Consider the following 27,951-nt stretch of genomic DNA (forward strand, 5'->3'; position numbering starts at 1 on the left):
CTTTTATTAATTTCTTTATTGTGTATCTGTTCTTGAAGACCAAGAGGAAGATTCACAATGGCTGTTGCTAAGTATAAGAGCTGTGATAGTTTAAAGTTCATGCCGAAGATTCTTTCAATATTAGGCGATCAGAGTGTCTCTGAATATCTTATTTTATATAGCTATTTGTTATTGTCTTAGTTGAGGCTGCTATAACGAAGTCCCAAAGAGGGGGTGGCTTAAACAATAAATACTTATTTTTCACAGTTCTGGAGGCTGGAAAGTCCAAGATTCAGTTCCCAGGGAGGGTTCTCTTCCTGGCTTGCAGAAAGCTGCCTTCTTTTTTTTTTTTTTTATTTAAAAAAAATTTTTTTTTTAAAGATTTTATTTATTTATTTGAGAGAGAGAATGAGATAGAGAGCATGAGAGGGGGGAGGGTCAGAGGGAGAAGCAGACTCCCTGCTGAGCAGGGAGCCCGATGCGGGACTCGATCCTGGGACTCCAGGATCATGACCTGAGCCGAAGGCAGTCGCTTAACCAACTGAGCCACCCAGGCGCCCAGAAAGCTGCCTTCTTAATGTATCCACACATGATGGAAAGAAAGGAAGCATGTTCTCTGCTGTTTCTAATCCCATCATGAGGCCTCCACCTGTGTGACCTACTAGCCGCCCCCCAAAGCCCCAGCCCCAGATACCATCACACTGGGATTAGGGTTTCAGCATATGAATGGAGGGTGAGGATGGGCACATTCAGCCCTTAGCGGTTATTTTGAATGAGTTTTTCTGCATTCCTTCCTTGTATAACCAAAAAAAAAAAAAAAAAAGTAATATTATGGAAGCCTCAGGGACTGTGTATAATTGCAGTTACTTCAGAAGCTAGTATCTTAATTGTCTCACAAAAACTCATCACCGAAAAGTGGAATGGGTGATTTCTTGTTTACTTTTTAAAAGTTTCAGTTTACCTTTTCTTCCCCCCCTAACGTTTCATGAGCTTTCGTAAAGCTTTTTGCTTTAAGACAGGGCAATAATCTGTTTTCAGCTCTTTTCCATTCTTCTTAAATTTTCATTTTTAAGATTCCCAGCATTTCCTCCTTCTCACTCAAGCTGAATAATTTATTAGGGAGATTCTATAAAACATACTGTCAAATATCCTGTCATCAATAGTAATGAAGGAATAAAGTCGCCGCTACCACATGGAATAAGTAGGGTAGCCAGCGAAGAAGTGGCATGAAATCTTGGCAGCCATTCAAAGGCAAGGACATGGGTCCCTGTGACTTTTGCTGGAACCGTGAAAAGACCTCACCTAAGGATTCAGGAGAGCGGGATCTAGTCTTTGCACTGCCACTTTTTATACCTTCCAGTCACCATCTGACTGATGGAATTTTCTCATTTGTCAAACTAGAGAAGTGATACCTGTTTTGCTTCAGAGGGTTGAGGTGAGAATCAGTTGAGGTTAAAATACTTAGAGAAATGGATGGCGTGATGTAAACACAAGGTGGGAATATTATCAAGAACTATGTGAGCAGTCAGAAACATCAGTGATAGTTTGGAGAACACATCAAATAGCGTTTGATGGTTCGAAGTGATAGTTTGGAGAACACATCAAATACATCATTATTTCTTGCTCTCCCTTTCTGAGGGAGCTTTTGAAGTGGAAAGTTTTCACTCCGATTTAAACAAAACCAAAATACGCCAAAGAGAAGGGGCACACCAGATGTCAAAAGGGAATTTCTATTCAATGAGGGGGTAGACTGAATCCATGAACAGCCGAAGATGTTTGTTTCAAGAAAGAAATGAAATAGAAAGTAGTTTTTCTCCAACTTGTCATTGTTTGATTCAGACAAGTGTAATTTTGACTTGCGAGCCATGCGGTGGCAACCATGGGCGTAGACCTTTTGCCACGTGTCCTGATGTCTCAGATTCATTCCAGAGCTCACTTGCATCTTCACATCTACGGTAAAGCTCAAGTAAGTTAATATTTTCATCCCCACTAATGCACATGGAAGAAACAAAGTTCACAAAGCAACGTGACTCTGGGGCTAGGAGAAAGCTGGAGAATACACAAAGGCAGTATTTTGTGGTCAACTATGAATTCATATTTTGTACTCACTTCACTTCGCTTGTATGAGTTCCCAAAATCATGGAAACAGATTAGCAGCCACTCTCGGATCTCATTTTCCTTGTTTTCAGTCACCCCAGGTAAAACTTCTGGAGATCTTTAATGTCAATGGTTTATTATTGGGAGCAGATCATGTAGTAGATGAGAAAACTTGGAACGGTACAACAAAGACTGTCATGATCACTCAGTCAAGATGCTCTTTAAGAGCCACAATGGTTTATTCGAGTAAAAATTATATGATAGAACATTTTGCACTTACTAGGGTGCAATGACAATATGCCTAAGAGAGCTGGAGAAGAAATGATGCATTTTTTACTTCCTAGTTTGTCTACATCTACTTTATTTTAGATGATGTCCAATTTATTTTGCCACTGGTCTAACTATCCATTATAATTTATATCATTGGGTTATCTTCTGGGGTGTCAGAAAAGAAAGTGTCTTAGCAGTAGCATGAACATGTACAAAGAAGCTTTTTCCAAGCTTTGTTATGTGGAAGGTGGCTAGTAAATTCATACTTAGGTGCATGTAGGTCAGAATGTAATACATTGAGCATATTGCTTTCTGTACTAAAATCTACTGCAATGGTTCTCCTTATACTGAAAATATTCTAAATGCTCATCCTCTGTTTTCTCTGAAGAAAAATACATCTGAAACAAAGACTTTTGTCTATTTTGTGACTTTTATAATTAACTGACATCACAAACATACTTAATGCTGACCACCCTTGTTCTTTAAGAGAAGGAAGAAATTGAATCTTGTTCATATACTTGAACAGGTCATGATGATATCCATTGTTCTGTGATCTATTTTAAATCCATCAAAGGATTGAATCCAACTAAGATACAAAAATAAAAAGATGACTAGTACTTTACTCGGAGTAATGATCATTGTCATCTGAAGAGAGGGGACTGTTTAAATGTAGTTGAGCTAGCAATTTGGACCCTCAATTACAGCATGTTGCAGTATATTATTTAAGTGATATTTAAAATGTATGCATCAGCAGCAGAGTGATAACTTCCCTTTTTCCCAAAAATGGTTCATCATTGCTCATGATATACAGCAATATACAGAAATCTTTGCAAGAAATGTTTTTATAAGGAAATAGTCCCTCTTTTCATCACTTAGGAGAATCCACTGTACATTAATGATGCACATAATATGTGCAGGGTTTTATTGCATTTTAGGAATACAGAGCCAAGTTAATTCTTACATTTTAAAAATACTATGGTAGAAAAGATATTTAATTAAATCTCTCCTACTGTAGTACATCTAAAACTCTTGGGAAAATATTAAAGAATTTTTTAGTGCATGGTTGAGCTAATGGGACACAGTATTTCTCTGCGAAAGTTCAGGTCTATAAATGAGGTAGGCAATAAGTGGACACTACGAATTTTCCAGAGTGATCAGTCAAACCCAGCCAGCCTGGAGCTGGATTTTTAAAAGCACAGGGATGGCGGTGAGGTGAGAAAAGACTTGCATAAAACAGAACCCTTGATGCATCGTCCACTCCAGCTTCAAAGAATTCACAAAGTTAAAAGCCCAAACAACATGACCTCCTAAATGGACATTTCACCCACCACACGGGGAAAATATCACAATATAAACAATCCAGCAGCAAAAAGAGCAGAATTAGATTGACATGTTTGAGAATTATTACATATAATTCATATATATCAAGAAATATATATATCAAATATGTTCCAATACATATAATTGAACAGTATTTCTAAATTATTCAAATTAACCAGATGGGTTTGAAAAAGAACTTCAAAAAAAATAAGTAAATAAAACATAATGCTCGACAGGAGTAATGCAATGAATGGGCTAAGAGCACGTTAGGCGTGGCTGAAGATAAGTAAAATATAGAACTGAGCAGATTACATGGAGAGCAGCCTAGGGAGAGAAGGATACAGGAAATCTGAAGGTGAAATTGAAAGATTAAGGTAGCTTTCAAAGGTACGAGCTAAAACTTATGAGGATTTAAGCATTAGATCACAGGTCTAGGAATTCCAAGAAAGAATTTTTAAAAATCCAAACATACAACATCTTAATGAACCTGCAGAGTAGAAAAGACAAAGAGAAGATCTGAAAAGTGTCCAGAGAGAACTAGAATGCCAAGATGGCAGATTTCTTACCAGAAACAATGGTAACTTGAAGACCGTGGAATGGCATCCTTGAAGAGCTCTTCGTCTAGAATTCTATTCCCAGTGAAATTATTTTTCAAGAACAACAGTAAAATAAAGCCATTTTCTGAGACTACCAAAAGACTCTCTGAGGGACACATTTATTAGAATGTTCTTCAGAAAAAAAATCCATGATCCTAGAAGGAGTTATGAACTATAAGAACAAATAGAGCAAAGAATATTTTTATATCAAAACAAACATTGATTATTCAAAATAGTGACACTAATGATAGTTTCCAAAAATATCCAATGTATAACTATAATCACGGGGATTTCATGTATTAAAAGGTGAATAATCACAGTTAAAACATTCTAGTCTCTGGGACGCCTGCGTGGTTCAGTCAGTTAACCATCTGCCTTTGGCTCAGGTCATGATCCCAGGGTGCTGGGATCGAGCCCTGCATCGGGCTCCTTGCTCAGCTGGGAGTCTGCTTCTCCCTCTGCCTGCTTCTCGCCCTGTTTGTGCTCTCTCTCTCTGACAGATAAATAAATAAAATCTTTTAAAAATATTCTAGTCTGTATTTGGGAAAAATTGAAAAAAGTATTGATGACTTTTAGACTTTGTGATGTTGGGTGTCCTTGAGCAAATAGCTATAGTAAGCATTAGCTGATAGAATGTATGACAACCATACTCATACAGGGAGAAAAATACAGAAATGAACATAGATATATCATGTTACAATGGGATCTAGTCTCTGTAAATGGACTTATTCTTGAGTTAAAGACAAAGATAGCCTAGCTTCAGAAAAAGTAATCATGTTTGTAAGAGATACAACTGATATGAACACAATGTTTGATAGTAAAGGGGGAAAAAGTTATACAATTTAATTATTAGCCTGGTATCTTTAATTTTTTTTTTTTTACTACAGGAATCCCAGAGTTTTATTGCATATTCATAAATAGTTTCATTAGGAGTATTTAATAATTCCATTCTAAATAAAATAAAAAGTGACAGAACCACAGAAAACATTATCAAATCCACAATACAATGAACAAACTTGTCATAATGGACTCATAAATAACAATTGGAGAATTAAAATCAGATCCTTATGCTCCTGTAGCACTTGCCTTAATTAATAATAGATACAATGAAGTATAAGAACAATGGACTCATAAAGGGAATTTGACATCTGAGGAAAAAAAGTAACTTACACCATGAAGTAATACGCAATCAGAGACTAATGAAGAATCATAGTAAATACTTGCTGGGCTCAGGGGTAAAATGAGTAGTTCAGCTTGTATTTTACAAAAGAAATCTTTTTTTCTTTTAAAAGTGGATCATTTTTCTGATGATTAAAGTGGTATGACTAAATATCAGAAGGGGAAGATAATTATGAATGCATCAAAATTAACTACTGGGTAGAACAACCTAAAATTGCCATAAATAAGATTGCTGTGTTCCAAAGAACACATGTGGAAATGTATATGCAACAGGTATGATGGAAAAGCAAGAAGAAATTTGGGCAAAAGGCATGAAAATGTTATTCACAAAACAAGAAATAGAAATAGCTAATAAATATTTGAAAAGATGGACAACATCAAATGTAATCTGAGGGGATAAAAAGGGAAGCAACAATGAGATAACATTTTTCATGTCAGATTTGCAAGGATGAAAAGATTGAAAAACTCATACATAGGGGTTTATAGACACGGGTCTGTTCATCTATTTTCTCCATTCTTCATATTGTCATTCGAGTTGGCTTACGGTCTTTTTTTTGGTCATGCACAAAAATATGTTTTGTAATAATAATATTTATCCATCTTGCAGGGGTTTTTTGAAGTTTAGTTTTATTACTTTAATCTTCCGTTAACAATTTGACAATATATTCTGTGCTCTTTGATCCAGGCATTCCACTTGTAGGAATTTATCTCAAGGTATAAAAGTATATAAATGCTCAAGATTGTTTTTCATAGCCTTGTTACTCTCAGTGGAAAAACTGGGTAAATTTCCAGAAATCGAGGACTTGTGAGAGAGATTATGGGGTGGGGGTGTGGGGGAAGATGCCATTTAAAAGGTGACGGGAGGTAATAGTAAGCTTTTAAATGACATACAGGCTAATACTTACATAGGAAGATATGCATGACATTACTAAGTGCACGGAGCAGGATTTATCTCTGTTGTAGAAACTTGCGTGTGTATGTATCCTTTGTAAGTAGTAACTTGTTTACATTTGCATAGATGGTAGTCATAGCCCATGATGAGCGTGGTCTATGCTGTTAAATAAAAGTAATGACATAGAACTTGGGGGACCCAAGTCTTAGTCACTGTTAGGCTGACTTCACCCTATCTCTTTACATCTCAGAGCCTCCTTAAGCATCCTCATCTCTAAAAATGAGGGCAAGGGGGTGAGCCTTGGGCTTCATTAGCAATGACAAATACATCTGTAGCGGTTGTCATAGTCCTCTTCTGCATCCAGGGCAGATGGTAGCCATCAGCCCTAGTCTCCTTTCCCTGGGCTCAGCCAGACCTCAGGATTTTTCTCAACACAGTGTTAGGTGAACACATTTCTAAACAGATGGTACTTTGCACTTGGAACTTCTTTGCTCGCCTTGCATAGGATGATCTTAGAAGTTCTTTCAAGTAAAGGATTTTTCTGAGGAATGAAGTCACTGTGATGAGAAATAAAAGGAATATTTTTCAGAAATAGGCATTTGCTTTTCTAGTAGCCACATTTTTAAAAAGGTGGAAACAGAGGCTCCTGGGTGGCTCAGTCGTTAGGCGTCTGCCTTTGGTTCAGGTCATGATCTCAGGGTCCTGGGATCGAACCCCGCATCGGGCTCCCTGCTCAGCGGGAAGCCTGCTTCTCCCTCTCCCACTCCCTCTGCTTGTGTTCTCTCTCTATATATACCTCTCTCTGTCAAATAAATAAAATCTTTTTTTTAAAAAAAAAAAGGTGGACACAGGTGAAATAAATATTGATATATTTTATTAAATAAAAGATTTCATGTCATTTACATAGAACAAATATTAGTGGAATATTTCACATTGTTCTTTCACACAAAATCTTAGAAATCCAGTGTATATATACAGCACATCATATTTTAGATGACAGATTTCACTGGAGATACTTGATCTCTATTTAAGTTACAGTTTAAGAAGCAGATTCTCCTATACTGACGTTCTTAACTTTTGTAATAACTAAATTGAGTACCAGTTCTTAAATTTAATTAAAATTAAAGTTGAGATAAAGTCACATGAGCTGCATTTCAAGTACCCAATAGCCACAGATGGCTGGTGGTTACCATATTGGACAATGGAAATTTAGAGAATGCAAAGAAACATACCATTCAATTTTAGCTTTCAAGGAGATTTTCTAGTTGGGAAAGCAAGATATAAAATATATATATATATCAATCATAGAATCCAAAACAGAGTGTAATTAAGAGTTTGCAGTGGGCAGGCTAAGGGCTCCTTAAGTAGAAGTTCCAGAAACCTCCACAGCTTGATGCAGGCTTCCCCCCTTTGGAGTCTGACTGGAGGCGATGACGATGTGAGTTGGGAAGAATGGAGCATCTTACTTGAGCAAGTGTGTGTGTTCTCCCTGCAGGCATGGGACCCGCTGTGCTGGAGAAGTGGCAGCCGCAGCGAACAACTCTCACTGCACAGTCGGAATTGCTTTCAATGCCAAGATCGGAGGTACGGGAAACAGACTTGGGTGGATGGACAACCCTTTCTGAGCTCGAGACAGGGCTGTGTTGGCAGAGTAGTGTTCAACTGTTGTCGAAAATGACCATCTTCGTGTGTGTTATTAAATATAGTTCAGGGCTTTTGAAGCAGTACCCCTACAGGGGTGCAAGCACAGACATTTCTTGCTTTAAAATGGGCATGAAAAACATGTCCAGTCATGAAGATGGGGTCATTGACATCTGTCCCGAACTATACAATGGCTGCCTGGGTCGGAAAGAACTGATAATCTAAATACCAGCCCATAATATCTCTATGAAGAGAGACATTCTGAAATTAGTATCAAAACAGAAGATCCATTTTTTTCCTTTTTCCTTGTTTTACCAAAAGTTCCTTTTTAATGGAAATTAAAATGGGAAATGGTATAATCTCCTTTTGTAGACCCATAATAGAGCGATAGAGTTACTGTTAATAATCCCAGATTATGTATATACATTACACACATGCACAAACTCTATACATACGCCTACTACGAGGACCTAACCAAGGGAATGTAACATCTGGGCGTTAATAGAAGCAAACTCTTTGCCCTTTGTACTCATCTTCGTTAGCTCTCGCCTGGTGCCCAGGCACACACAAATGGGCGAACACATGCTAAGACACGCTATCGATCCTAGTGGTTCCAAGGTGTCCCTGGGGGTTCCCCTAAATAGTGTCACAGATGAATGAACTTCCTGGTAACTAGACTGACATCTTTGTTTTCCCTACACTATTGTTGCCAAGTGGTAAATAGAATTGGATCTAAAATTTAAAAAACAGTCCTTTCTAGAGTAAATGTAGACGTCTTGTAACATGATATTTGGGGTGTATAGTAATGGTGCTAAGAAAAGGTTTCCTGACACTACCTCGAATGTCAGTGCTCAGTGCCTTTGACCTGTCTCTCTCCTTTATTTCACACCAAATTCTTAGCGTATGGCAGCTTGTTAAGCAGTAATTAGCTATACTCTGACAACATCTGCTGAGCGTCAAAGGGGAAGGTTCATGAAGGAGCTAAAGAAAGGAGACAGAAATTTCCCCTGAAGAATGATAAGGGTGCTGGACACCCCTGATAGTCTCAAGAGAATCCAATGACTATGGTGGCTACTAATCAGCCCTGCTTGCTGTCCTAGACATGACACACACAGTCCCTCACATAGACCAGCACACATCCTTGTCCGGGTCCTCATTCTCCTGTGCTAACCCAGCATTCACTGACCTTGAGGGACTGAAGGAATGAACTCACAGATAAGCTGCTGATCTAGCCAAAGAGGACTTCAGTAAGAAAATGAATGTATGGCAATGTCTCACTCATCCCCAAAACAAGAACATTCTGAATTATAAACTGAACCATCCGGACCCAAAGCATCAAGGCTTGCAGTCAGATAAGGAAAAATCAACCTTTCATCTTTAAACTTGAGGAAGCAAAATTCTTGTTAATTTTTGGTCAGAAAAAGAGTATTACCCTCTAGATATGATTTCATCAAGCCTTTTTTTCCTAGACTTCCATCAGTTGCATGACCTAGAAACTGCACTCAGGTATTATGTAGATACTCTTACATGTTGGCATTTAGAATTACCAGTTAGGTTATTTCAGACAGTTATATAGTCCAGTGTTTATTTCTTTGTACCGGTAAAATACAGTTGATCCTTCAACAACACAGGTTTGAACTGTGTGTGTCCGCTTATATACATATTTTTTTCAGTACGTACAGTACTGTAAATGGACTATCTCCTCCGTAAGATTTTCTTAATAACCTTTTCTTTTTTCTAACTTACTTTATGGTAAGAATATAATCTGTAATACATATATCATACAAAATATGTGTTCATCAACTTCTTATGTTATTGGTAAGGCTTCCAAGCAATAGTAGGCTATTAGTGTTTGGGGGGTCAAAGTTGTATGTGGATTTTTGACTTCGTGGTGGTGGTGGTGGGGAGGGTTAGTGCATCTAACTCTGAGTTGTTCAAGGGTCAACTGTAGTTCCATTTTCTGCTTTGAAATAGCAAGAAGTGAAAATGGAGGCATATGAAGTTCATCTTGTTTTCAGTAAAAACCATGCAGGTGAATTTTGAATATTCATGTCAAATTAAAGCAAACCAATGGCTGCTTAGGACCCAGTATATACAAAGAGCATCAGGCTGGGCATTCTACCCCCACAAAACAAAGTGCTGAAAAGCCTTCTAAGTACAGTTTCCATCTGATAATTTTTAAAGTAACTTATTTATAACCCTTGTGATCCACATCAGCTGTTCTATACATCTCCTTTAAAAATCCAAAGGTCTGGAGGAAAAGACAGTCAAGAGATATAATAATCAAGTGCAGTGTCTTTAGGGGCACTTTGAGGAAATTCAGTGTGTCCTGAGTGTTGATTTCCACTGTTCTTTTGGAAATAAATATTAAAGGGTATAGTGACCTATCTGTCACGTAGTTTAAAAAGCTTCTGCTGGAAATATGGCAGAATGTTACCAGTTAAGTTTTGTCTGTCTCAATGCTCATTGTCATTTCTTCTATCTTTTATGTTTGTAAATTTTAGAATTAAAAGTTAAACATTCTTTCAAAGCACAAAGAAGGTATAGTTTTTTTTCAAGAGTATGTTGATTTTCTACCAAAAGCCCCACCTCAAACCACATAGTATCAAAGCTGCCTGATTAGTGGTTTTATTATTTAAGCCCCATGGGCTGGTAGCCATAAAAACTTGAAATCCCGCTAGAGAGCAAGGTTTTTCTAAGGAGTAAATATGGGCCGTAAAGATATAATTGTAAAATAATACAGCATCTCAGTGATGCTATTCAGCTTAAGCTGAAGGAGAGATAGGGTTACTTCACAATTAGATGTATTATTGTTGTTCTGAGTCTCCAAAATAAAAGGAAAGAAAGCCTGACATTTGACACGTAATTTATTTTGGGGTCTCTGTGTCAATTTTTTTCCTATTAAGGTTAATAATAAATTCCTGTCTGTCTGGCGGGAATATGCTTAAATGAAGATTAATGACTGAACATTGTTAAAACCCTTGGAGACTGATTTGATGTGTGACGTGCAAAGAGAGCATTCTCATTTATTATTTGACTTATAAATAACTTGGCAAAGAAATAATGTATTAAGTTCACATCAGTCTTACAGATTAGGAGATAATATTAAATACGGAGGAAATTAGACCAACCTAACTTGGCGGCTTTCCAAATTTTGTGAGCCCGCTAAGGTCAGAATGCTCAATACCAATTATGAACACAAGTTACCTAATGAAGGGAAGTTTAGGGAAGATGGATTGCTTGAGGCTCTCTCTGTCAAGTACTCTCTGAATACAGGGAGAAAGAGAAGGGAGAGATTGCGGAAACTTTAAAAAAGAGAATAATGGATAAAAAAGATTTTAAAGAAGTTTTGCTCTCTCTCGTATGATGTAATTTACTTTCTCTCCAGGAAAGCTTTGGAAGAGTCTGCATGGGGGGTGGGGAGAAGATGTTCACTTAAGTGTTGATTAAAAAGTTGATTCTTTGCCCCCAAATCACTGTAATTGGAAATATGTCTTGGGCTGTTTGGGTGTTATATAGTGAAGCCTCTATTCAAGCTAATTCCCTTCTGTCTGGAAGGGGTTCGGATGCTGGATGGAGATGTCACGGACATGGTTGAAGCGAAATCGGTTAGCTTCAATCCTCAGCACGTGCATATCTACAGTGCAAGCTGGGGCCCCGATGATGATGGCAAGACCGTGGATGGACCGGCTCCACTCACCCGACAGGCCTTTGAAAACGGCGTTAGAATGGTAGGTTTTAAAAGCACCTCGGCTCATACTTTGTCAATCAGTGATGACTCTCTTGATGATTCTCATGGGATTCTCTAGAGGAATGGACAGAGCTCATAGCTGAGCCAGGAGACAGATTTATAGAAAGAGGCACTGAACCTTTAGGTTTGTGTGTTACATCCATTCTGCAAATGAGCTAAGAGCTAGAGAGATTCCCCTGACAAGAACAGAGGTATATTTGGATGCTTCAATTTGCTCAAAGGAAATGTATTCGTTAATATGTTAATCTTGCATTTGGAGCAATAAATTCTCAGCACTGAGAGATGGAGGAGAAATGAAGATACTGAACCGCTCTAGTTGGTGTTGAGGTCATCCAGCAGTGCCCTTCTGGGCCTCTCCCTTTTGTACCCCCTTCCCAGGTTTCACTTCTGTCCCAGGACAGTATTACTGTTAGGCTGGCTCCCAAGTTCCCCAACCAGGCAGCTCAACCATCGTCATTTTCCTTGATTTCACTTAAAAATCCGTGCACCACTCCTCCCCTCAAAAACTGACCACATAATCTAACGTAATAAAATGTCTCCTTCAAATTACAGATCTTAAAAAATCCTATTTTATTTTCATTAAATAAAAAATAAGGCCGTATACTTGTAATCATGGAAGGAGGAGCATTCCATCAGAAGCAACTCCTTTCTGTTTCTTACTCCTGAGCGAAACTTTGGGTGATTTAAAGCATATCTTTTAATCTTGATCTGGGGCCATCCTCCCTTTCTTCATCATCTTTTTTCACTTTTTTGTAATGGAAGCATATTCCACTCTTCCTATCCTTTAGCTAGTACTGTTTTCCCAGCGCATCCTTGCCTCATTCCCATGTCCTAGGACTATACAGCCGATTATCTTCCACCATCAAGCCTCAGCTAAAACGCTGCCTGTCCCCAGAAGCCTTCTCACTGCTCGAACTAAAGCTAAGCTCCAGCAGTCCCTACCCTGCACCTGCTAAACTTTATATTGTTCTTGGTGTTACATAAAGTCATTATCATATTGCGCTTTATATCAGAGTTATTCTGGCCTATATCTTCCTAATTGAATTGTTATGTCCCAAGATAGCAAAGCTTGTGCTCTACCCATCTTGATGGGCTTTGCAAAATGCATGGGGTACATGGAACTCTAGTGACTGTTCAGTTAATGTTTGTTGAATTCCATTTAATTTACTACGAATTATGGCAGCCACGGGATGGTTGTATATTCAGCCCTGATTTGGATTGGTGGAATGCATGCAGTTGGTTAATGTAATGTTGCAGCTGGAGTACAGATGATAATGCTTCTTCCACCTTTGTGGGATTGGTGTTGGGGTGTAATCACAAGACTAAGCTAAGCTGTCTCCTGGTTATTTTGAAATAGACTGGAAGGGAAGGCTTGTGCACTCATTCAGGATGTACTTCCTAACTGAAAGATAGTTCAGGCTTGGTTAAGACATCCTTTCTAGTTCTGTCAATCTTTAACTATTCTAAAGCCCTTTAAAGCTATAGAATAGTGTTTTAAATCATTTTGCCTAGAATTTTCCTTTCAAGGTGTCTGAACACCAAATGAATGTACTCTAAGTAATCTGGTGGTTGCATTACCAAAGCCCTGGAATGCAGATTGGTATTCTTTCTATGCCATCCATTGAATGCTCATTCAAGTTAAATAAATCAAGCTTAGTTCATATTTAGTCTTCAAATTGTATTTGTATGGCTTTTGATATAATATAAAGAGTAGGCTGGAATTTCTCACTAGTAATAATATATTAGTAATTAGTAATCTCAATAGCGTACATATAGACAGACAATGCCCCATATTCAGTAGTTGCCATTGAATTAGATGGGGGACCGATGTTTTCAAATTTATTTCTGCTAGGGAGTCTTTAATTCAGTGGTAAGCTTGACTGGAATTTCAATGTGTAAAACAAATTAAAAATCTGGTACTTTGGTTGAAGGAGGAAAAGGTTAAGAAAGAAGATCATCTGAAGAAGCTACTCAAACTTTTAGGAAGATTATATTTAGAAACAAATAGTTTTGAAAAAAATTACTTTATATTCATTATTAATTACAAAAGTAACCCATGCTTATTAAAATAAATCATGCTATAAAGATGAAATTAAAAATAAATTCCCCACACAACTAGGTAACCATTGTTAAGAGTATGGACTCCACCTTTCCCTACTTCTGTGTGCATTCCCACAACAAACAGGGATCACATGCCTCTGCATGTTGCTGTTTTCACTTAAGAGTGTGTGATGGGCATTCTTCTAGGGTAATTCATAAGGATAGAACTCATTTATTGTAATGTTTCACCATTTTTAGAATATGGAGATACCATAATTTATTCAACACTTCACTGAAGATCTTTCAAGGTTTTAATCTAAAAAAAGAGGTGGGGGGGAATTTAGCTATTTACTTTTAGAGTTAAGGTAGTAACAAAAGAAATAACTCCTAAAAAACAACAGATTATTCTCTGGCTGCTATCATGGCACATTAATTATGGAAAAGCAGCAGCGACCCATTTAAATGTGTTTAGATCAACACGATAGGGTTACTATGTGTTTACTATACACAGGCTTCGGATTTAGCCAGGTTGAGTCCAGGATCTGTCATTCACTGCTCTCTGACCCAATACAGATCAAATTACGTCTGCTCCCATTTCCTTATCTAAAGTAAGCCAATAATAGTACTAAGAGAGACGTTATGAGTGTTAAATGAGATGATAATGCATCTAAAACTATTGACACAGTACCCTGGTGTCAATAGCAATAGATGCTCAAGAAATACATTTCATTTATAGGTATCAGTGTGTGGTTATAAATGTATATATATTTACATATGCATATATAGGTATCAGTATGTATATATACATACATTTTTTTTTTTCAAAGAAGAGATCATGTCCTTTCAAAAAACTTTATATTTCTGCTCAGTCCCCGATCCTTGTCTACTATTTCTGCACTACAGAATTCTAGATGATTCCGTTGAGCCTCCTGTAGTGGTGGATTAGAAACAATATATAGAAATCAGCATAGACTTTCTGAGTTCTTGCATGTCATATACTTTGTTCTTCCTACGTCTGGCCTCACCTTCAATTTCATTTGCCCTTAAAAGCACATCTTCCATTTCGATACACAAATTCATTCTACTTATCTATGTTTGTAGTCTTGAATTTAATTTATATTTTCCCAAGAGATGTTTCTCTAAATATCTATGAATATATAATTTAACATTTTGAAAGCAGCATATTAGTCTTCCAGGAGAAAGAAACCTTCCGCTTCTTTATTATCAGGCATCAAATGACACAGTACATTCTATAGTCTTCGATATTTTATTCTAATTTGGGGCGCCTGGGTGGCTCAGTCGGTTAAGCGACTGCCTTCGGCTCAGGTCATGATCCTGGAGTCCCGGGATCGAGTCCCGGGATCGAGTCCCGCATCGGGCTCCCTGCTCGGCGGGGAGTCTGCTTCTCCCTCTGACCCTCCCCCTTCTCACGCTCTCTCTCTTTCTCTCTCAAATAAATAAATAAAATCTTAAAAAAAAAAAATAAATAAAATAAAATAAAATTCAAACATAGAAAATGTTCTAAAAATGGTAAAATGTAGGAGTACAGAGAGGGGAGTTTTTAAAAAAAAAATAATAATTTGTGTTCTATATATAATATACATTGTCAAACTTGGAAATGATCGGATGAAAACTTTATACAAAGTTAGATTACAAAGTGCAACTAAGAAATGAGTGATTTATTGGCTGCAAGATTTAAGGAATGAAGGAATAAATAACTACTAAAATAGCTCCCTCAGGTTCTGGATAAAACCCTATGTGACAGCTTAAAATCACTCTGGCCTGTTAAGGTTTTAACTGTATCACCTACAAAAATACAGGAATTGAAATTTATTTATTCTTTCTATTAAATTCAGTGAGCTCCCACTTTCTGTAGAATGTAGATAAAGCAATGAAGGAGACATCTAAGTTTTATATGCAACTCATCAAAGTCTGTATATTCGAGCAACAAGACAGGAAACAAACAGAAACCATCAAGACGACAAGCTAATGATAAGTGTTGTAAATGAGATAAACGGGTGAGGGGGCAGGACAGAACTGTAGTTCAGGAGGATAGGGAGTCCTCTCTGAGGAGGGGGTACATGAATGGGGACATAAATGGTAAGAGGCCAGTCACGTGGAAGGGATGTTTTCTGCAGAAGGAACAGCAAGAGCAAAACACCCTGAGTGGAGAATGATCAGGCTGTGCTCACAGAACAAAATGCTGATTTGGATGATGGGAGCAATGTGGGCGGAGAGCAGGCAGTAGGAGATGGTTTGGAGAGGTAGTCAGCGGCCAGTTCCGCAGGGCTGTCTAAACCATGGAGGGTGTTTGTGATTTATTCCATTGCAGAAAACCCTTGGAGGTTTTCTGAGTAGTGGCCTGTTGGGACACAAAATTTTCAAAGCTCGCTGCTGTACAGGGAATGGACTCTATGTGGGAGAGGGACGGGGAGGCAGGAGTGGAAGATTGAAATGGTCCAGGGAAGATGTGATGATAAGCCGGACTGTGGGGGGCAGCAACATCAGGACAAGTGGGGGGGGTGGGGGGAGGGGAAAGAGGGAGCAGCCTACGTATCAAGACAGATTTTCACGAAGGAAATATATTTTGCTCAAGGAATCCAAGTATTGATCACATCCTTTCCTTCTGCTTGCTAATCAAAAAACGTAGCGAATATTGGATGTCAAAATGCTGCCTATCTGTTTACTCTAAGAAGTATTTGGTTCAGTAGAATGTAACACTCTTTTCAAAGACTAACAAAATCAGAATTGATTCAATTTTGAGCCTTTTTGAATTAAGGTGCCAGCGTCGCATTAGACAAAACTATGTTGAAGAAATCATGTTACAATTGACAACTTGCTCTTTTCCCCAGAGACTGCATTTTCTTTGATGCTAAGGAGCTGTAAAATTAAATGCAGGAATCAGAGGTACATAATATGAGTTGTGTACAATTGATGATGATAGTAGTGGGGTAATCATAATAATAATTATACTAAAACACTCAACATCTGCCAGTCTGTTAGCATATGGTCAGTCCTCGGAGCCCCAAAATAGATAACTTTTAATCTTCACAATGATCTCATAAGATAGATCCTGTTCACCCCAATTTTATAGAAAATAGATACTCAGCAGAGCTAAACAAGTCAGAATGTGGGCCTCAAAGAAATCTAATAAATTATGCTGCATGTCGTCATTTCTGCTTTATTTCGCACATCTGACCTCCTTGTATCATCCGTGACCGTAGAGCGGAGCTTTTTTCCTATTACAGTGGTGAATGAATTTCTCGCCCTCTACCTAAATCCACCTCCTCCATTTCTTCACTGGATGCCTTAGCTTCTCGCCTCACTAAAGACGTGGCTCGATCAGTTCTGTCTTCTCTCATCATCAAAACATCCCTTTCCTCTGCGTTACTGCCATCCACACATACCATTAATTCTATCTCAGAAGACAGAGGGGAGACTCTCTCTGCGGTTTTCTTCTATTTTTCCAATTACTGACTCCATTTCTTTTTTGTCCCTTGGAAACCATTGTTCATACTTGTCCTCTACAAGCTCTTTTTCCATTGTTTCTTAAAGCCACTCCTCAGAGCCCTGACCCCTGACTGCACTGAGGCTGTTCTTGTCAAGACCACACTGGTGACCTTCTTATGTGAAACCCAGGGCTCTTCTCTGATCCGTTATGTCATTTGTCCTGGTAGGTAGGCCTGCCTGCTTCTTCTAGTCCACAATAAAATACACACACGCCAACCCTTCAGAACCCTTTTCTCCTTCTATTCAGTGTATTTCCTTATCTTGTTGATCAATTGTCTCCCTCGTAAAGGCCCAGAGATGGAGCATTTTGTTCTGTGCTGGATCCCAAAAACCTAAAACAATGTCTGTTTAGTGATGAGTGAACAAATACGTGGGTGAATTCCATGCCAGTTTGCTGCATATACTGAGTGAATTTATTTAAGGATCACACGTGGATTGGTTTTTTTAATTAATAATATGGAAATGAGTCACTAACATACATGATATATTCTGGTGATTAATGCAGGTGGACTATGGATTCAGACTCTGCAGGGAGTTTCAGTACATTCTTACCGTGTTCAAGTTAATTAGCCTCTCTCAGGATCAGTTTGTTCCTCTATAAAATGGAGCTAACTGCTAGTAATTACTTTATAGGACTATTGTGAGGATTATATGATTAATGCCTGTAATGTATGCAGCAGAGTTTCTGGAACATAGTAAAGTCTCTAATTAAGTTACGAGTCTTAATCATCATCACTTCTGAAAAGGCCAGGGTAATAAAAGTGAAATGCCAATTAATCATGCAGAATACTGTAAAAAGTCTTAATTGTCCAAAATCTCTTGGTTAGTGGATTAACCCATTTCATATTTCTGAGTGATCCTTAAAGAAGGTAAATATACAGTCTTGAGATTGTTATTAAGGAATGGCCAAAATAAATGGGACAGAATATTCAAGAGAATATTTTCTGAAGTCTATTCCATAAAACACTAATTAATAAGATGCCCCAAAGACGGGTGGGGGTGGGTGGAGGATTTTGCTATCAAATAGCTCAAGGGGGGGCCGCCTGGGTGGCTCAGTCGGTTAAGCGTCTGCCTTTGGCTCAGGTCATGATCCCAGGGTCCTGGGATCGAGCCCCACATCAGGCTCCCTGCTCGCCAGGGAGCCTGCTTCTCCCTCTGCCTCTGCCCCTTCCCCCCACTCATTCTCTCTCTCTTTCTCTCAAATAAATAAATAATTTTTAAAAATAGGCTCAAGAAACACCACTTCTTATATGCTCCCTTTTGAAACTTAAAAGCATATTAAAGGCTCTGAGAAGTTCTGCAGTAAAGAGATATGTGTAACTTGATTTACTCAACGTTCTAAACTTTAACCACCCAAAAGCTTTTTTTTGTGTGTGACTCGTTTTGAATTGGTGTTAAATTTAATTTCATTTTACATTGTTTGGAACTGCCTTACAAAAATTCAGCTAAACTCATTAGACCTTAAGAATCAGAACATTAGAACTGGAAACAGTTTGAGTGGCTGAATTGTTTTTACCATATTTGTATATTTGTTTACTGGTTGATGTCACTACGGGTCACCGCATCTACCTTCCTAAAACGTGTGATTTCTTCTTTTCTTCTTCCAATAAGTCTTTCTTTCCTGTCTTCCTAAAAGTCTATGGAATGTGTCCTCTTGTCCTGACAATTAGAACCAGCATCTCTCAGACAGACTTGAGCCCACAGCATCCTTCCAAAGCTTCCATCCTCCTAGCTTGAGCTCCAGCTTTCAATTCAGCATGAACACTGCAGCCAAAGAAGTATTTTTTTGCATGTAAATCTTGTCCTTTGTCTTCTCTTTGAAACTCACCACTTCTCCCTAGGACCGAGGAGGAATAGTCTAAGCTTCTTAGAAGGGCACAAAGGTCTCTCACGATCTTGCCAGGGGTCTCAGAATCGAAATCTTACATGTCATCAAAGGAAAGCACCCTTTAAACGTTACTCTCATTCAAACTGACACGATTCCACTTACCATGGTGAACCTTTGGCCTGGCTCCTTGGTATGACGGGCAAAGACTTCCTTCAGGGGAAACTCTTTGCTTTGTCTACCCAGGTGATTCTAAATAGGAAAATGATTTTATAAAATGAATGAGTCAGTTGACAGTGTTTCAGATATAAGTGACCCGAGGTTTGGTATCAGAATAAGAAGCTAACTGCCTGAGCTTTTCTTGGATAGACTGTTTATTCATTCACTTATTCCTGATTGCATTCAGGAGACATTCACATTGGGTGATTATCAATATTCTAGGTACTTTGCTAGGTGGTAGTGAAAGATGAATAACACTCAGCTGTTGTCTTTGGGAAGCTCACCATGTAATGATGAATAAATGTTCTAAATAAAGTGCAAGCAAATTCCCCAAGTCCCTTCCGTGGCTAGAATCTTGGAAGCGATGAGAAGGACAGACTGCATGGCACACGATTACAAAAACTTTTTGCATTCAGTCTAGTTGCCTTGCAATCATCTTTTTTGCCCCATTTGGGTTATTAAACTTTATTAATACGTGGTGCATTTTTACATTCGTCAGCAGGCATCTCACATATTGGCAGCTTTTCACAGTTTCCTGGCAAGGGTATTTTATAACATCCTTTAGAAAACAAGCAAAAAATTGGAACTAAATCTTTTCCTTTTTTTCATAATCAGAAAACCCTATATTCAGATTACGAGTACTTCCCTTATTGTTTTACTCAAGAAGTAGTTCTCGAGTCCCCACTACGTACCAAGCACTGATTTGGCATTTATCTTACTCTGAGCTGGAGAAATCCTGTGGCTTATTGCACATATTGTAGAAGCATAGAGTCTAGAGTTTACTTAACCATGCTATCTACAAGTATACTTTCAATGCCAGATCATTTTTTTGAGATTTTTAGGCTTTGGGATTACAACGAAAGCCTTCCAGTGCATTCATAACAGAACCCATGTCAAGGATGGGGAAACAAAATTAGGTGAAATCCAAATCATTGGTCCCTAATCTCCCTTCATCCCATCCACACTCTGTTCTTCTCAAGGCCTCCAGATGGAAACCAGGACATTTGATCAACATCTTTTGGTACATGCCTGGCTGTTGAGTCTTTTATGAAGTCTCCGATTAATATATCCCCTTCCCATCATCAGTTTCCTTTTCACTTTACAGATTTTACACCTGATTGGATATTTGGAATATTTGCTGAAAACACAGAGTTGCTTTACAATCACACACTGTCCCGTCCATGCACATACGTGCACATACACACATTTCTCCACCCTTAAATTAAAGGCATATGTTCACCAGAAGGGGAGAGAAGAGGTATAATGAGCTTGTATAATAAACGCAGTAATAATAATCATAATAAAATTAACCAATTCCGCTTGGGAAGAATATATTTTTATCTGATACACATCTAGCTGTAACAGGCTTGGTACCAGTTGCATTTTAATAAATGACAGATTGTGCTGTTAAATTAGTTGGCGAATGTTTGAAAACTTTGGAATAGTCTATGGATAGGCAAAGATAGACAAGAGAGTTTATTTAATGCTGGCTCCGCTTAATCAAAATTGACTTTAACTGGGGTCTGTTTTAAAAATCCTCCATTGGGGGCGCCTGGGTGGCTCAGTCGTTAAGTGCCTTCGGCTCAGGTCATGATCCCAGGGTCCTGGGATCGAGCCCCGCATCGGGCTCCCTGCTGAGCAGGGAGCCTGCTTCTCCTTCTCCCTCTGTCTACCACTCTGCCTACTTGTGCTCTCTCTCTCTGTCAAATAAATAAATAAAATCTTAAAAAAAAATTAAATTAAAAATAAATAAATAAAAATCCTTCATTGGTATTTAACTCTATCCTCGTGGAAACTCTGTGTCTTTAGGGCTATAAGAAAGCTAAGAAGTGATTTGCCCAATGCACCCAATCTAACATTTTCCATTTTGGAAACAAAGAATTGTTTGTCTTTATACACACATAAATAAATAAATACATACAGTAAATACATAAGTACGTATGTGGTTTCACGTTCTGTACTCTTCACAAAGTTATCTGTTATCCAAGTATCAGATTTAGATTCCTATGTTATTGTGAATGGTGATGCATTTCTATGGCAAGGAGCACAAATTTTTCCTGGCCTTGTATAGGTACAGATGTCGAATATTTACTGTCACCTTGTTTTCAGTTATAGAGATTCACTTTTAACTCTATGAGTAGTTTATATTAGCTTTAGCAAATGCCATTCTAATTCTGTCTGTTCTACTTAAGGATTAACCAGATATCAGTAACAATCGTTTTTTTTCTCTTTTCATTTGTTTTGTTCTATATATAGTGACATATAAGGGAGGATGTGAAGCCCTTATGGGCATCATCCTAGTACAGTCTGGATGTCCCAACTTATAGGGAAAATACAAAAATCATACAGGGATTGGATTAGGTCAAGTTAAGGTCCATACCAATCCTGTGTTTCTCTGATTCAGAGCATAAATTTAAGAAAGGTAGTGGAAATTTTCTTTAACAAAATTTGGCAGTTACCAGGATAAAAAAAAAAAGGCCACTGTGAAATAAACGAGGATAAATTGAACTGAGTTGATAGTAAAAAATGATTTTTAAAAAAAATTTTTTTAATTTATTTATTTGAGAGAGAGAATGAAGAGAAAGAGAGCATGGGGGTGGGGGGGAGAGGGAAAAGCAGACTCCCCGCTGAGCAGGGACCCTGACGCGGGACTCAATCCCGGGACTCCAGGATCATGACCTGAGCCGAAGGCAGTTGCTTAACCAACTGAGCCACCCAGGCACCCATAAAAAAATGATTTTAAAGTATGTATGACTTTTATAGCAGATTTTGCTCACTTGCCCTGAGCTTACAGTTCTCCTCTTTAAGAGGAGGACAATCAAACTTTAATATTCAGGATTGTAAACATTATGATGATTATTAATTCTGAGAGCTACTTGGGTTAGGTATAAGGATGATCTTCATAGGACCTCACCAGTTTATAGATTTGGAAGCTAAGTCTTAGCAAAGTAGGGGACCTGACCATTAAGAAGCATGAGTGTGGCCCTGACTCGGTCTGTCTTCTTCACCACCATGTTGTGTGAATCTATTCCTGTCAGGTGCGTCATATGGGCTTGTCTGTGTCCGTTCAGCTCTCTGTCAACGGTAGCTGTCATTATGGTCATGGAAGTGGACACTACCACAGGGACCTCTCTCTTCCCTGAAGTCCTGGGAAAAATTGTTGGAGCAAACTGACTTGGCATATTCTCAACTTCACTGTATTGTCTCTTTCTCTCCTCCCCCGATGCAAGCTGTGACAATGTAGAAAGAACTGACGTTAAAGTCACAGAGAGCCAGGTTGAAATCTTCTTGGTTTCCCTCCAGTGTTTTGAACAAGGTCAAGTTACTAAGTTATCAGAGCTTCTTCCCTAAGAAAAGACTATGATAATGCTGACTTTGTGGAGCCCTCAGGGAGAGATCACACATATGCAGTGCTCAGACATATTGCTGGTCTCCTCCCCAGAGGAGAGGCCATGTTTGATGCATTTTTAAGGACGTCTTGTAAATAACATAAGCTTACTACCAAGCATAATCTTTTCAGAAGTGTGATTTGCTTTCATTGAAGTCAGGAATGTGTTTATGGGAGGAAACCGTGAGGGGCTGATTTTCTCTATTTCAGAAATGTTATGGGCTGCTCCACAAAAGACCAAGGTTGTTACCTCATGGAGTAGAGGCCTGTGACATTCAAACCCCCTGGTGGGCTTTGGGGGAAACAGCTTTCTTGCCCTCTCCATGTTGACCAGTCCACCATGGTGAGGCATTCTATAACCTAACGTAGAGAAGAGTATAAACCTTTCATTACTGCTAGAGTTTCCCTCTGTCCTCCTTTCCAAACGCCTTTTCAAACATTGGGCAATAAATTCCTTTCGTACCCCTGTTGATAGTAAATATTTTTTATTCTGTATGAAAGGAATATTTAAAATTTTACTCCTTTAGTAGAAATTTAAAGGCATGGTATCTTCCTGGGCAGTTTCATAATAGGTAACTAATATTAATATTGGCAATGTCCTTCTCAATTTCATAAACTTGCCTCTCCTGAAACAATCCTGAGCATGATTTTGCCTTTGCTCTGGGATGATCCAAGTTATAGAAACTTCTGTCATATATGTTGTCTTTTGCTCCCCCAAATGGGAATGCTGGAATGGTGGGTGTACCCAGAATGGGTGCATTGGTGCTGTTAATTATTGATTGTGTTGGGACACCTGGGTGGCTCAGTTGGTTAGGTGGCTGCCTTCGGTTCAGGTCATGATCTGGGGGTCCTGGGATCGAGTCCCGGTCAGTGGGGAATCTGCTTCTCCTTCTCCCTCTCCCTCTGCCCCTCCCCACCACTCATGCTCGCTCGCTCTCTCCCTGTCTCTCTCTAAAATAAATAAATAAAAATTTTTTAAAAATTATTGATTGTGATTAGTTTAGAGAGCATATAAGATTCACCACAGGTGTTGTTATAGCTGCCTGGAATGAGGAATTGAGAAACATAATTCTCATGTTCCTCCTCCCAGTCAGCGTTCCAGGCCACCAGGCCGTGGGAAAACAGCTTGAGTAGGGCTCAAATCTTGGAGGTTCTGGGAGTGACCAGAAGTAAATAATAACCTGAGTTCACTGAGGTTCGGTGAGTCAGATGAGGAAGACAAGGCCGAAGAAAAAATGGAGGATTGACCGTTATGAATTGGCCGTAGAGAAAACACTAATAATAGCAGACAATTATTCGGGAATTGTTGATTTGGCAAATGAGATAGGGCAGGAGGAGAAAGTGGTTTTTTTGTTTTGTTTTTTGTTTTGTCTGCTCCGCTATAGTTCAGCAGGTCTCCCTAACCCATGTTATTGTGCACTTTTAGGAACACCCCATTGCATTCCTAGTCCGCGGGGAACAGCATTTCAGTCGAGGTGGGAGTGGACCCATCTGGTTCTGGCTCTGCCAACTTCATTTCCTTAGTTTTCTGATGTAGGAATTTAAAATTTCAACGTATGAACCTCTCATATATCCAGTTTTAAGTAATATCCACAGCACATTATTCAGCTCCAAATTTTCATTATATAAAGTTCCTAAATGTACAGAATACCTAAAGGATCATAGGAATAAAATTCTTTGCTTGAAAATGCATTTATTTCCACTAGTAAACACACCTGGTTTTTAGTTCCTCCTAGATCTACTACCTTTTCTCCATGAACGACTGATTTTCTTTTTCCAGTTATACTTTACAAATAAAGTGAAAGATATCTACACTATTGTAATACTGTTGTTGGGAGCCAAGGATCACACCATTGTGCACTTTGGTGATAAAGTGTCAGAAGCTGTAGTATGTGTACAAACCCTCACTGTCAACCCTTCTGAGGAAAAGGCAGCTCCGGGACAGAATTGGTTCTACCAAGCCTTTAGTGAGTGGATGTTCTACTGAATTTATATTCTGGCGGATAGGATAGACAAGCAGCTCATTTATTTTTATTTTTTTTCTATTCACATGATAAACATAAATGTAGCTTTTTATCAGGAACCTGAGTCTGGGGGAGTTCTGAATTTACAGAATTGATTAATTTTTATGCTCGTTTTGGCCATTTATTCCAAATGTCCTTTTAGAAAACTGAGCTAAAGTCAACTTTAAGTTCCCTGAATTGAGGGCATCAAGCTGCTCGTTCCGGTACTAGATCGTGAACAAGGTTGTAAAAAGGCCCCAAATGTATCATTTCACCAGAAATGCTTGCAACTAGTATTGCCAATAGTCGATTCTACAATCACAAATTGGGTTCTCTATTCCTTTATAAAGGGAAGTTGGCTGCATTCGGTATTCTTGGGAAGCGTTTAAAAGGGCTTTTCATTAAATTAATATGATTGCTAATAACTACATCTAATATTTTCACTGTATTAAGCCTACAAAACATTTAAAAAATGTTTAGTATACATGGCTTAGCCACCCATCGTGTACATAATAAATCAGAAGAGAGAAAACCTGATTGGGGATGGGGGGGGGGAAGGTGGGTGAGGTTGAGACGAAGAGAAAGAGAGGTTGAAGTCCTATCACACAAGAAAAGCTAGGAAGACAAAAATGGGGAGAAACAGCTTACCATTCACTAAAGCCTTCTTTATCTCACTTTTAGTACTTTAAAAAAATAACTGTGTATTTCCAGTCTTTTTCAATCATCAACCATGCTTGGACAGGGTAAGTAGCATAGAATGAAATGGTGAAGACCTGTCCATGGCGTATTTTTTGTAAGTCAGTCTATGGATGTTTCGACAGTCCTTCCTCCAGATTGGATTTAGGGCTACACGGCAGCTTGGGTGGTAGACACGCTAAAGTGGGCATGAAAAGATTAAGAACAGCAGTGAGGGGAGGTGCTGGGGCCCAAGGAAGGTTGAACATCAGCAGGTGTTGGCTATCTGTTGAAATCCTCTTTGGGTGGGCGCCTGGGTGGCTCAGTTGGTTAAGCGACTGCCTTCGGCTCAGGTCATGATCCTGGAGTCCCACATCGGGCTCCCTGCTCGGCAGGGAGCCTGCTTCTGCCTCTGACCCTCCCCCCTCTCATGTGCTCTCTCTCTCTCTCATTCTCTCTGTCTCAAATAAATAAATAAATAAATAAATCTTTAAAAAAAAAAATCCTCTTTGGGAAGCATTGCTAAGCATTTTCAATCCTAGAACTTTTGCTTAGAAACAAGTGGAATTAGTGAGCTGTTGGCTGCACTCAAATTACCAAATAAACCATAATTGATGACAGTTCGGTTTTTCCTGAAAGTAATTCTTCTGTTTCACTTAATAATTCTGAGAGCACAATAATGAAATATTCTGAGAGCAGAAGTAGAATCCAGTGAAACCTGTATACTCTTTACATCAGCACTCTGACTCGTGGAGTAAGTAGATCATACAAATAAGGGTTGCACGTGCCTATTTTCTGGGTGAGGGAAGACACCGAAGTAGAGGCTAGCAAAGTTAGCACCCTGGCATAGGATTGTTTCTGACAGAGCATCGTTTAGCCTCCAGATTCCTAATCCTCAGAGGACATACCTCCTTTTACCCTTTAAGAACATCTCATTGTCTGTCATCTTGGATTCCCTTGTGTTCTGGTGGGGAGTGGCTGTCTTCCCTGGGTCCAGATGAGTCTCACCTAGAGCTGACCCTTGACCAATGTGGAGATGAGGGACCCTGACCCCCTGCACAGTCCAAAATCCATGTATAACTTTTGATTCCCCCAAAACTTAATGACTTATTGATAACACACAATTAACATACATTTTGTATGTTATATGTACTATATACTGTTTTCTAAAGTAGGCTAGAGAAAAGAACATGTTAAGAAAATCATAAGGAAGAGAAGGAACATTTACATTGCTATACTGTATTTATTTAAAAAAAAAAATCACATATGAGTGGATTCGTGCAGTTCAAACCTGAGTTGGTCAAGGGTCAACTGTAATTCATTCTCCTACCCCAATCCCCATCTTGCCCCAAAGAACTGATTGAAAAAACAAGTCACAGGCTTTAGTCTTTCCCAAAGATGTCTTTCTGAATCTATATCATAACTGCATTTTCTTGGTGCATTCCCAAGGAAGACTTTGTCCCACCAAGTTCCACCAGAGTTGTCTCCCAGGCATTGGAAGTTGTGTGACCATCTGCTCCTGACCTGTCCTCAATTATGGATTGTATTTCTTCTTGGATTACTTTTGAGGTCACCTTTAAGAAGCCTTTGTTTTCACGTGAGTCATCTCTACTACAGATGATGATGATTCAAAGGGTTATTAACTATTGCTTTAAAAAGCAATATATGCTTTAGAATTCGGGAACATTTTGTGTGAGAACTGCAAATGCCTTTCAGAAGTATGTTGTTGTCATCTTGCCTTTATATTATGTTTCTAGACCAGACCTATTTCTGTCAATGAACCTGCTCCGTTAAGGAACCAGATTGATTTTGTTAAAAAGATGATTGATTCTGTTAAAAAAAAAAAAAAAAAAAGATGAGCAGTGCTTTCTTCAGAGCTCAGCTACCACATATTGTGGGTGTCCTTGTCTTTCCCCTGCCTCATCTGGCCTGAAGCCTCTTTATCTGTGATCCGAGTGTGGAAGAGCTTCCTTGGAGGGTGATGCTCTTTTCTCACTGAGAGAACGAATATCAAAAAAAGGATGGTGAGCGGAATGGTGAAGGGCTTTGGTAATTGGGTACACAGGCTCTGCTTGGAAGACATCGCACATAAAGGAAAGTTCCTCATCATGTGTTGTATCATCCTGTCTCTTCATGTTGACACATACAGATACGCGCCTTCTGATCAGATTCCTTGGGACCTCCATCCTTCATCTCCACCACGTTCTGGTGATATGATGGCTCACCTATTACTTAGTGTGACTTGGTTTTCTAATTTGTAAAATACATATCTAATTTGCTGGTATTGCTCTAAATTAACTAATATTTGTAAAAGCGCCAGCACAGTGTCCAGCCACTTTTTTTTTTTTTTTTTTTTTTTGTATTTCAGGAATCTCTGGTCACTTGTGCCCCTTTAAGAATATTTTCTAAGTGATATGGGAAAGAAAGTAATATTAAAATACCAAATAAAATCTAACTGCATTGGCTAAAAAATTATCACACCATTTTAAAGACGTTCCATCAAACTCTCTAGCTTTCAAAACCTGGCTCGGGGCGTAGGATTTAATTGGTAGTGCAGCATAAAGTA

General features: G+C 38.7%; 1 protein-coding gene across 1 annotated transcript in view; it reads left to right on the forward strand.

Moving 5' to 3' along the window:
- PCSK5 (proprotein convertase subtilisin/kexin type 5) overlaps positions 1 to 27,951 on the forward strand; it is a 440,253-nt gene that overhangs the window by 153,705 nt on the left and 258,597 nt on the right. The window contains exons 6-7 of the mRNA XM_081804067.1: positions 7,829 to 7,917; positions 11,533 to 11,705. Coding sequence (XP_081660193.1) covers positions 7,829 to 7,917; positions 11,533 to 11,705 — 262 coding nt within the window. The remainder of the gene's footprint in view (positions 1 to 7,828; positions 7,918 to 11,532; positions 11,706 to 27,951) is intronic.

This window comes from Leptonychotes weddellii, chromosome 14 (genome assembly GCF_054177405.1).
Source record: "Leptonychotes weddellii isolate Sample4059 chromosome 14, ASM5417740v2, whole genome shotgun sequence".
Lineage (NCBI taxonomy): Eukaryota > Metazoa > Chordata > Mammalia > Carnivora > Phocidae > Leptonychotes > Leptonychotes weddellii.